This window comes from Amia ocellicauda, chromosome 8 (assembly GCF_036373705.1).
Source record: "Amia ocellicauda isolate fAmiCal2 chromosome 8, fAmiCal2.hap1, whole genome shotgun sequence".
NCBI classification, from domain to species: domain Eukaryota; kingdom Metazoa; phylum Chordata; class Actinopteri; order Amiiformes; family Amiidae; genus Amia; species Amia ocellicauda.
The window spans coordinates 28,856,505-28,869,283 of record NC_089857.1 but is presented as its reverse complement, the minus strand read 5'-3'; the positions used below and the strand labels follow the sequence as shown (position 1 = coordinate 28,869,283).

The 12,779-nt window shown below is 34.2% G+C and overlaps 1 protein-coding gene across 11 annotated transcripts in view; it reads right to left on the bottom strand.

Moving 5' to 3' along the window:
• Nucleotides 1-12,779, bottom strand: part of tcf4 (transcription factor 4) — a 182,009-nt gene that overhangs the window by 63,144 nt on the left and 106,086 nt on the right. For all 11 annotated transcript variants that reach the window (XM_066710936.1, XM_066710938.1, XM_066710937.1 and 8 more), the window contains one exon: nt 12,012-12,061. In XM_066710936.1, coding sequence (XP_066567033.1) covers nt 12,012-12,061 — 50 coding nt within the window. The remainder of the gene's footprint in view (nt 1-12,011; nt 12,062-12,779) is intronic.

Genomic DNA, 12,779 nt, shown 5'->3' with positions numbered 1-12,779 from the left:
TTCTAAAGTAGTGGACTATGTCTCTCATCATTGAAAAACATTGAAAATCTGTAAAATATAGTTCCTAGATATAAACTATATTTAATACCATAAAACGTTTGCAAATCTTGAATTTCATAAAGTACTATTTGAATTATATCATAAAAAGGTGTCTAAATATTTCTTTATTAAATCTTTAGAAGTAAAATATATCTAATTAAAGGGGCAATCTTTCACAAAAAGGGTGGTTGACCTCTACACTAGTAGCCCACTGACACAAGCAGCTTCAACCAATCGGAGGATTGAAGTGAGACTAAGCAATTCTTTGAGGGAAAAATAAACAAAACAGGGGCCAGCCTTGCTTCAGCAAACAAAACGCAAAAGCATTTCGGAGGAATTCAGAAAAACAAACGATGCATCGTTCAGAAAACAAGAGATTCCAAATATACTACATTTCCCCAAAACAAACTTTACTCTTCTCATACTGACTAAGGAAACTTGTCCATCAGAAACACAATGCAGTTAATAATTCTTGCCTACACAGCTGACAGTTGCACATTTCTCAAAAACGGACAAATCCACGGACAGTTAATAAAAGATCAACACCTTGCTCAAAAGCAACCGTTCAGCTGTTCTCATTCCAAAAACACCTGCAAAATATCAATCTTGACCTCACTGATGGCTTTTGTCATTACTCATATTCCAAACTACAAGATTCAAAGCAGGAACGCTAATGGCATGTCATTGAATTACAGTAGTACTGCACTTAGGAAAATACAAGTACAGATATTTTAAAGCACCTGTTTAAAGCTTCAGTTGAGAAAAAATGAAAATCTCTTGAAGGAAGTTTTGCATATTTCCCCCACCCTCTGAATTTATACTCTGAATGAGATTACCTGTTTATCACTCATTATTATTATTGTTAAAAATAATAATTATAATAATTTGTAGAATTTGATTTCATTCCACTATCTTTATGGATTGAAACCATTATTCTGGCAGTGGCTGGGTTTATGATATATACATGTGTACTTAACACTGTAATATATCATGCATTTACTAATTATAGAAAAAAGACAAACATTCCAAAAATATATTTTAAAGAGACAGCCAAAGAATTCTCAAGAAGCTTTCTGATTTCTACAATGCCAAATGACAGCCGACGCAGAAGTTCTGTTTTTTCTTTGTTTGTTTTGTCACATCACAAACTCTTGATTGGTTCCAAGTGAACAGCAGTTCAAAAAGAATTCCATTTTATGTCATCTTACAGATTTTGAAACACAGTAACAATTTGTTTTCATACCAAATGTCTAAGTATAAAGCAAAATATAAATTGTAATGTCTCGTAATGTATTATGTAATATAAAAACAAAGTATTTACATGTGTGCGCACACACAAACATACATACACACACACACATTATATGCATATATATATATATATATATATATACACACACAAATATATAATTGTATTTTATTAATATTAATTGTATATAAATCAATAGAAATATGCATACTATTTTTGTATCATGAAGATATATACACTCATATCTATATGCATACATACACAAACACAACTGCTACATATAAAATGCACATCTCATTGTGTTTACAATCAGCTTTATTTCACTGTGTGCAATGTAATCATGGGATCACACAAATGCTTTCTTAAACAAAACAAAACAAGAAAAAATGTCATGCATAAACCTCAATTTGTTTTAATGAACTGATTTGAATTTTATACAAACCTTAATTTAATTTTACACATTGTACACTAAAGACATCCAGTGCTGAAAGTGTTAATTTGCATATGCAGGGTAATTAAGAGGTGCATTAATGATTATGAATAGGGGATGATTCGGTGCATGGAAAACAGCTAGTATAAGGGAACTGCACCTCTCCCTCTAAGAATTTATTAGTAATTGTTCTATAATTTTAGCTAATTTTGGTATTTCAAATCTTGCATTATTTGCTCAAATATTTCCAAGGGTACGTCAAATTGTAATCTTCAAATGACATCCATCAACTCAGGCTGCAGATTCTGACAAACATTAAACACAGTAAGGAGGCAATTATGTATGCATGATTTAATCTGCAACTAATTAATATGCAAATTTATTCATATGTTAGTTACTAAATTAAAAATGCAAAGCAGCCCTTATGGTGATTCTGTGATTTTTGCACAAACAGAACATTTGAAATATAAGGCAAAAAAAAATAAAGTTTTCAAAGCTTTGACTCTACTTATGTGGACCTGTTGCACACAGCCAGTTATACATTATTTTCCTTGGGTAATTCATACTTCCAAAAACGACCCTGCATTGGCTTTAATACCAGTCCCACAATTATACAATGAAAATGCGAAGAGATTAGTCAAACAATGGAAGAGAGGGATTTATATATTAAAGTGATATCGGTAGCCTTTACATACACAACTGCAGCAAGTTAAGAGTGGCATTTGTCAGCTGCTCTACCTTGCTAGTACTTAATATATACTTTTCTGCATGATACTCTACAGTAACGTAGTCAGACCTCTCTCTGCATTGTTTCCATCAGCAGTGATACTATGTTCAGATATGAAAGCCATCCAGTCCAGCCATGTGCTGAAATGAAAACACACTGTCCTATAACCTCCACTCTGCTTAAATAAAGCAACGTAGGCAGTGCAAGACGTGTCAAAATTGCTCTGCCACTTTCTGATTCCAGGCAGCCTGCTGCCAAACTTCAGTCGTCGCTTTCAGGTCCGGAGAGGGGTTACTGGGTTACGGCAGGGAGCGTGGCAGTGTGGTCAAAGAATAAAACCCACAATTCATTGCAGCAGCACTCGCATACAATGGGGCGAACCTAGTCTCTCCGCCCCTCCCTGCATTGTGCAAAGTTACACCAGAGCCAGAATAGCAGGAGCTCGAGCCTGCTTTTACACACCCAGTAAATCACTGCATTTAAACCCCCTTCTACGTGTAATGAATGTATACTCTGCTCACAGAGCCAGTCTTATATTATCTGTAGCTGTGCCAGTAGTGTGCTAATTTGGTTTATGTGCCCATTCTCTACCCATCTACTCAGGAGGTGGAAGGATGTGTAGAGTGTGCATCAATCTGGCTTGTGCGATAGGTAGGCAAAGAGAAGCTATGTGTGGTGATAGCATATTGCAGTAAGCACAAGTGGCTTGTAGTAACAGGACTATACATTGCTTCAAAAAACATGCATGCCAAACAGAATCTACATTATGACACAGTCTTGTCTTTGAATACATACACACTGTCAGTGTGATATTTTTTTAAAGATGGAGAGGCCACTCACTAATTGATTAAACCCCAAAAAATGTCCAGAGCAGGAAAATAAGAAAAAGAGACCACCCTTGGAGTCATACTGGTTTTCAAATTAGTAGGACGCAACGCTGCAGACCTGTGCTGTGTCTTAATGCAATGCTAGGAGTGTGCTGTTGTGTAATCACCCTACACACCGCAGTGGGGTTGCAGGTGTCCGGTGTAAGTTTCAACGAAGCCAAAAACCATTCTTCTTTTTTTATTATTTTTTTATGGCCTGTCAGAAACAGACCTGATGTTGAGTATTTTAATAGCTATGAAAAGAGAGAGAGAAAAAAGTGCCTACAGTACAAAGTGCTTAAGCATACCTTCTTGTTGATATTCTACATACACACACAAACTGTCTTACATAGTGTGCAGCAATCAACAGAGCTACAGTAGAAGACAATGTCTTGAGTTTAAAAAATCCAGAATGTGAAGTGGTTCAGCTAGAGTGCTTACTGAATCCATTTAAGAAAGCCCCCTGTCTAAATTAGTAAATAAAACAAACAAAAAAATATTACCACATAAAAAAAAAAAAAAAAAACATTGCCGCAGTCTATAGAAACAGATGCTACAGCAGTACTATTGGCTACTCTACGGACTACTGGATTCATGGACACCTGGGGCTATATTCACAAAGCTATTCCTGCCAGTACATTTTACCTCATAAATATTTGAAAAATGGAGACAAACAACTGTGGGCCTTACATTTCCATTTTGTAACTTTCAAGGGTGTTTATTTCCTTATGTAAAAAAATTATAAATAAAAACATGTTTTTTTTTCGTGTGTGTGTTTTTTTTAAAGCACCAAAAAACGAGTGTGAAAGGATTTGTGAATAAAAGCTGAGCTGAGGGGAAGTTCGATTGGAATCAAACAGCAGGCGTTCCTCCAAGACGCACAGTGTTTGGTTATGTTCGGGGATAGAGCGGGAGTTGGCGCGGGGAGCACAGTCGTGTTTCTGGAATGCTGCCTTGGTGCGCAGTACATCCGGACAGCACTGGAGTACGATGCAGGGATCATAGGAATAAAAATACCACACGCGTAATTTAAATCAACATTAATCAGAGTCAGGCCCTTTGATGTGAATTTGATATAGGTGCACGGGTTACAACTGTACCGCTCCGATGTCAAGGAAAAACAAAAGATTTAATGAATAGGGAGGAAGTGGGAAATGGGTTATGAACACCCGATCAAGACTTACAGAAATAGCCAATGAGACAGTAGTGTTTATTTGAAGTCTTTATAGATATTTCGTTTGTAACTGAGTATATTATCATGGCCATTGAGTACTGTATTCATATTATTAAAAGGACAGACAGTGAGTAATCAAATACTTTTACCTTATCCGTTCAAAAGGAAAAAAGTACTTCTGACAGCATATTTGTACAATAATATAATTATATATATATATATAATAATATAATGACAAGATTTTTTTAGGGGGCTCAGAATTTGATATCACACCCAAATGTCAACAAAAGTTGAGCATCAAGCTAATCTCCACCACTTTGCTTAAGTGCTTCAATAAAAGCGGAGTCAAACTGGACACCCTCAAGACAAATGAAATCCTACTAGAAGCTTTAAATATCCAGACATGCTTGACCAATGTTTTTTCTGCTCAACTCCAAAGAGGAAATTGACTCCATTTCCTTTATGTACAGTACAATGACAAAAACCTCTTACTCAGTCAACGTAGGCAATAACCCTTGTGACTTAGCAAACTTCCAAGGAGTGCATTACTGGCAAGGGAGAGAGCAGTGTTACTCTTTAAATGTAAAGGCACAGAAAAGTGTGTGTTTGTGTGTGTGGATGACAAGATGGGAGTTTATTTCTTTACAACATTAAGTTGTAAAGGGTTCAAATGTCCTACTACTTTACTAAAATGCACAAATAAGGAATGAAAAAATAAACCTAGAATGTTTTAATGAAGGGTACATTCATATAATTGTACATGAAGAGCAGCTGGTACATGTGAAATAAAAATAATAGTAAGACAACATTTGTAAATAATTTTTTTCCTGATTAATTCTGATAAAATAAAGACATTTATAACCCCATGATTTTTTCCCCTCCGGTCAAAGAATTGAAGCATAAAGTATAGTTTTAGTCGCATCTCTAGAGACTTCAGGGTTTAAAACTGGTCTTTCATTCACACGCTCACTGTATAATGTTTCATGCAATGAACATGTGAGTGAAAAGAAAAAGAACGAGGGGATAAAAATGTATACATTTCGACTGATAGTGAATAACAAAAATATGGTCTTGTATAAAACAACAGCCACCAGTTTTTTCTCAAAAGGGATTATTGGCCATTGTCTGCCTTGGTATTATTTTGTAGACAGAACAAATTTCATCAGACTAAAAAGTATCATACTTCAAATATTCTGAGGTCTGCCTTTTTATGTCCATCATGAAGTGAAAGCTGGTATTGTTACTACATTACATTGTTAAAAAAAAAATTGTGAACTTGATGCATATGTGTGATGTGTGGTACTTTAATAACAAGAAATAAATCAGTGCCAGGCTACAACTTTCTCAGTCTCCACAGCCAAATACCCAGCTGATGGAAAGCAGGGGTTTAATTGTGTAACATAAATACCAGTTTTCCAGTTTCCATTTTCGAACGCAATATGCCGTTTCCTTTGTAAAACATTCACCGATACGTAACATTACTTGTTCCTGGACTGCTGGCATCATGAAATTCTATTTAGTTGAGTTCTAATAATTGCCCAAATGGAAATCACAAATCACTGACTACCTGGGGGGGGGGGTGCAGTTGTACGGCTGTGTTTGAGATACTAGGCGACAGTGTAGTGGGCTCATAGACTGATCTGCAGGTGTGATGCGCATATCAAAGCACTTACGTCCACTCGTCTCTGTCCATTTTCTACAGTGAAATGTTGAGTAATGAAATTGATCTGTTCCAAGACAACCCAGGGAGGGAATAATGGAGCCAACATATTCATGAGCAACTTGAAATTTTAGTGTAAATATATATACATGGATAGAGAAATAGATAGATGGATATACAGGCAGAATACTTTGGGTCACAGTTCAATTTTAAGAAACAAATAACTCCTGCAGCAAAATTTTTTTACATATTTGCAGTTTAGTCAGCTTTGTCAAGACCACCAAAAAAGCATTGTGTATATATATTTATTTTTGCAATAACCTGAAAGATCATTAATTAAACCTTAACAATATGCTCAAACATCACAGCTATTTCTACAGGGAGATGGTCAAACAAACTCAGATTTGTATTTATTTATTATTAGTTGATTTATTTAATTATTAATCTCACGTCCATCATCTGAATGGTGCATTTGCTATTCACACATTTCTGTATGAAAAACATCCCAGTAAATTAGAATGATAAGTTCATATCAAACAAAGTAATATGAAAAAGAAATAATAAAGGAATGCATATGTTTCACAGTGCTGTCTTTACAATCTTCCCATGTGTGGTTCAGTTTATTACTTGTCAGAAGTGCTATAAGTAACAATGGAGAAGTATAAAAAGGTGACAACATATCAGATTATCAGGTTAAATGTTCTCATTTACATTGAACCCACTTAGAAAATATTAATAAATCGAACGCAAAAATGCTGAAGTAAAGTGACAGCCAAGTCCATTTCCGTCCGCAGTTATTAAAATCTGTTGCAATATACCAAAGCGATTAGCGATGTGTCAAGTGATTTCTTTTGGATCCTGTGTTATAATGGCTGAAAGGCAGGGGGATAAATAATAACCGTCTCTTTAGCTCCACAAGGGGCACTGGCTCGCACAGCGTGCTCCATGGGAATTAGGCAAAATACTTTCTATATGGCACAAGCCTTCTATACATTGCTTCGCAATTTTACGCAGCTCATAGCTACATGAAAGAAAACGCGGAGGCAAAAAGGAGAAATATTTTTCACTTCCCCTGTTTGGCAGCCAAACCATCAGCTCGCTTGATATCTGCTAATCCACACATCCTGAAAATAAACCTTAAACGCTCCCCCCCTACACACACACACACACACACTCATAGACACATACGCCCCCTTTTTCTTTCTTCTACCACTTTCAGGAAACTAAAACTTGTAAAACCTCAGTACTGTAGCATTCTCATTTCTTATCTCGTCTATCCTACCTTTTGAATCTTTGAGAAAAGCAAACGCGAGACAGTGAGGCCAGCTGGACTAGCAAACAATAAAGTTTATGTTGCCTACTGGATGTTGAGGGAGCCAGGGACTAGCCAAGTGCAGGGAATTTAAGGCTGTGTGCACGCAAAGGCTCTCCTGTCTGAAAATGTCATCGCACGACATATGCTGACAGGATTGCGGAAGCCACAAGAGCACAGTTAAACGTCAATAAACTATCCAAGCCACATAAACCTGCGGTGTCCATGATTTTTAAAATGCATAAACTTGCAATTTGTCTTCCTAATAAAAACAAGGCAAATTATATCATACTCCTTCCCTAAAATAAACAAAGAGAAACGTGCACTCTGGACTTTTTTAACACTGACTATGGAAATTAAACAATCTGTGTGTGTGTGTATAAATAGATAAATGTGTGTATAAATATATACATACACACACACACGTTTTAACATAATAGTAAAAACAAGCAATATACACTATATAAAGATATGTAATTTTGTGTTTTGGTGTAATTACGAATACACAAAATGGGTTCACTTTGCCATTTAGAAAAATCACCTTTACACTTAAGATATCAAGAAGAAAAAAAAAGACTCATAGCATATCTCATAGCATACCTTATAGTGGAGGATGGTTACCTTTTTCTTTTTTTCTTAAAACTTAAAAGGACACTAGCAATAAATAAATAAATAAATAACATCCAAAATACAAAATGCATTGCAGGTGTTCTACTACAAAGTGCCTGAAGGGGGCAGACAAGCTTAGGAAACAGGCTTACAGCTCATGTGAGAATACATCCCTATTGTGCCTTCTGGTAGACCCAGCTTAATTTAATTAACGCTGTCTACTTTAAACAAAATCAGATATTAACACAGAGGAACAAAAATAGCCATCATGAAAAAATAGCCAAACACATGATAACTGAAAGAGATGACCTGGATTGAGAAGTTAAAAAAGATGCCCTTTTCAATTTGGATAATTATGTTCTGCTTAAACACATTAATTTATAACAAAGCCACTATATTTCACAGAGGAATCAAGTAGTGCCATTTAACTGCTTTGAGCTGGCAATACTGAAGCCAACAGTGCATTCAATAAAAACAAACCAAATAATATGAAGTATTGATAAACTGAATTTTGCAATAAATTAAATAATTTCATGGTTAATATATGCCATTGAGAAGAAAGAAATGCAACAACTTAATGCACAAAATTATATTTCCCTACATTTTTGTAGTCTTCATTACACGATCGAAGAGTCCAGAACACCATAAGGCATATAGCCAGATTAGGCTTTGTATTGTGACTGATTTGGCCCTGCACTTTATACATAAACAGTGGAATCTTAAGATTGATGTCTTATAATAAATAACATGCTCCGAACCAAGTAAAATAATCAAAACTGGGACAAAGAAGCATCTATTGATTTGTGTATGGAAGCTTTAATTCAAATATCACTAAAGAAGTAAAAATCCTTACAAATAGTTGTTTTGGATAAGACAATCAGCAGCCTCCTCTCTGGATGAAATCACAAAACAATCCCATTCTGCTCAAATGTACATAAGAAGAGGTAAGAAAAATGCATTGACAAATACATTTCAATGTTTTTAAAAAATGAATCCCATTAGCAACCAGATTACATTTTTCTTCCAACTTTTTCCAGAAAATGCCAATTTACACTATATATCTGTTGTTTCTCGATATTGTAATTGAAAAAACCAATGTACCCACACACTAACACACACACACTAACACACACACACAAACATTTACAAGAGAAACTGCACTCCGCCTAATGTGAACTAATTTCCTTTTGATTACCACATTATTTCAAGGTTTCCCTGAAGTGACAGGATAATTGTAGTTTAAGTAAATTAACTTTGCAAACATTTTGGCTCACAATAAACTGGTTTGTGAACTAGGAAAATGATTTAAAGGAAAGAAAGTAACAAGAACCCTTTCAGTTTACACCAGTAACTCAAGAATATCAGATATGGCTGCCAATGTAGAATTAGAAATATACCTTACATTGCATATCCCAACCCAAATTTCAATCTTCCTTCATCAGAAATTTACAACAAGGGCATGAAGTTTATTTTTAAGTAATAAAAGCTTTGCAGAGGGAATGAATGTTTTTCTAATTGCACTGCTGATTTCTATGACTTCATGCTATGAGACTTCTTGCTCCATGAACATCAAGAGATAGACACTGAACACGTATTTAACTATTTTCCTAACATTACAATGCATTCACATTTGTCTGTGCTACATAGCTCAGCTTGCTGAAAACACCTTCTAAATTTGAGACAACACCTTGAGAGGAATATCGTATTGTGATATGTGCCATTTTTTAATGTACCTCAGAATAAATCAGTTAAAAAGATTTGATTAATGTATTTATTTAATTTCCATTAACGGGTATTAATTGAAAAGGTCTTTGTATGAAATTACAAAAAAACATAATATTGGCATAATATTGGCAAAATAGATCAATAAAGGAAGCAAATTCAGGCTGGCTTAATGCAATTTGCTTTCAAATGGGTTACATATAAATTAATTGTTTTACAAGATAAGACGACTTCTTCAAAAAAAAACAACGCATATAATCTAGACCTGTTTCTATACAAATATTTCAGAAGAACTCATTTGAAAATGATTTATTCTAATTAGTTTTTATGACATTTCCTTCTATTATTTAATCAGTATGAAATAACCTAAGCATTAGGCTATCAGGCACATTTTAGAATGGAGCAAACATTTCCAATCTTCATATATTTAGATTTTCATATTATAAATGCTTTATTTTTCATAAAAGGGAAAACTATTTTATTTACATTAGAACTGTAATTCAGACTAAAAGTACATATACATATTTACATTTTTCCTATTTCCTATGTGCTGCTAATTAATAAGAATGATGTGTACCCTGCTTTGAATGTATTATTTAGATTATATTGATAATTGTAATATATATATATATTCACACACACAGATATATATAGAATTTAAGATCATTTTTTTGATTTCTTAGATTTGTAATATTGCTTTATCGGTCTACTGAGACCAAGCAAATGGGAGTTATAATAATTGTCTTTAAAATACATTGTATTGTAACATTCACAGATTTTTATATTCACTTATTATATTATAAAATTAGCACAATTATGAAAGGAAATAAAGTTTAAGGAATATATACGTACAATAATGTTTCTTCATAATTTGGAACTAGTACAAAATAAAAATGTTCATAAAACAGTCTTTTGTTATTACAAACAGTGTTAAAGAGGTCTGATGCTATTTACAAAAAAATACATACAAATAAACAAAACAAGTTCATATCAAACACTATGTTTATATTGTAAATGAAATTAAGCCATAGCATTTCATTCCACTATTATATAAATAAATAAATAAATAAATAAATAAATACTTGTAAACTTTCAACCTACTCACAAATAGAAACCATAGTTTTTATGCACTCTTAATACCAACACAAAGTTTACTGAGATTTCAGTGGTCCTGAGGCTCAGAGCACATTGGGATTTTTCATAATCATCAGGACCAGGTATCTTGCCCTGGTTAAACAACATTGATATTTATGCTACATCTTAGTCCAGACTCTCGATGTCCAAGAGATGGGAATGTTTTACATTTTAAAGGCTTCCACCCAAAAAAACAAAAACATACAAAAGCACAGTTGTTTATTGTGAAGGTCTAGTTTTATTGGCACAAAAAAAAAAAACTTAAAATCTGACCAGGATACCTAGAATCTGAAGCAGACAGGCATTTAATAAAAAACTGAGGAATGATAGCGCAGTTAACTCATCTATGACATTTACCATATTATAAATTATATATATAACAACAAAAAACAACAAAAAAACACTGCGACTGTTTTGCAATCCTCCAATCTAAATCCTGGGATTAAAGCTAGGCCACTTCACTGGGTGCCACGGTTATAGAGAAATTAATAAATACATGAATACAAACCAACAAACAAACTAGCCACTCGTATGAGATAAATAACACAGATCCCAATTATTAGTGTTATAAAGTCACACTGGTTCCATTCAGCCACCAATGCAAAGACAAAATGTGACCACTCTTCAAGACAGAAGGTCAGTATCCTCCCCCTTTTTTTCCTTAGTGTATTTTTCTTCAATGTAAGAGCAAGGTAGGTTTTCCATGACATTGAAACAGACGATTACCAAAAACTGCTGAGTGCCCAGACACAAACAACAAGCGGCATTGTTTTTTGTTTTCCCAGGGTTCTATCTGTACATCGTACTTTTCTTTCTTTTTTTCCCTGTGTGTTAGTCCAGTGAAATTGAGGACAATAAACAAGCAGGCTGCTCTGCGACAATACCCGACACAGCCCCAAGTCCGACCTTGCCGCAGTTGCCAAAGTTTCACATTTTATGAACAGCTTACTTTCAGCCCTTTCAGTAAAACATTTTGAAGTAACAATTTGAAATGTATCTTCACATTGTATCAGATTTGTTTCACAATGATAAACTGAGTCTGGTGCAAAACGTAATGTAAAAAACTAAAAACTAAAAACTCAAACTTACTGAGGATGGTAAACCTGGAGGGACTTTCCGAACTTTCTTGGTCTGGACCTCTGAATTGAAAGAAAAGTAGTAGATATCAATACACATGTAATTATGACGACATTGATGGTTTATTTAACATGGTGTTGAGTCTTAAATAACAATGCACAAAACGTCAAGGAAAAAATAAGGAAGGCATGGTGAAGCAGGGCCTGCAAGTGAAACAGGCTCACTTATTAAAGACAAAAGCAGACCAAATTAAAACAAAGAATGAATGTAAAATGAATCGCTTTTTTGTTGTCAAAGGACAGCTAACTCTTTTTAATGCAGTTTTTTTTTGTTGTTTCATCAGACAACGATGGTTTTTAATATATGTGGAGAAGAAGGAAGGACTCGCCATCATTGCTTTTAATGAAAGGGACTGAAAACCGCCTCGAAAACCCCTCAAGGCTGTCACATCAAGGCCTATGTTTTCTTTAAAAATCCTATACAGACATAAAGTGACGGAAAGCCCATTGTATCGGAAGAGGTTTTAAGTGGGAAGTCCTTATTAAAACTGCATCGTTGTTTGAGAATTTTGGAACGTTCATTAAAATATATATTGCATGCAAGTGAATTTAATTTATTGCAGTGTTTTCTCAAATAATTTAAAAAAAAATGTTTAAGCCCTATTTGTTGTTTGATTATTGTGTTGTGAAATTCACAGTAAGGATTTTAATAATAGTAATACAATTTTCTTTTTTTTTTAATAATCTTCATTCAAATAAATACATTAAAAAATGAATTACT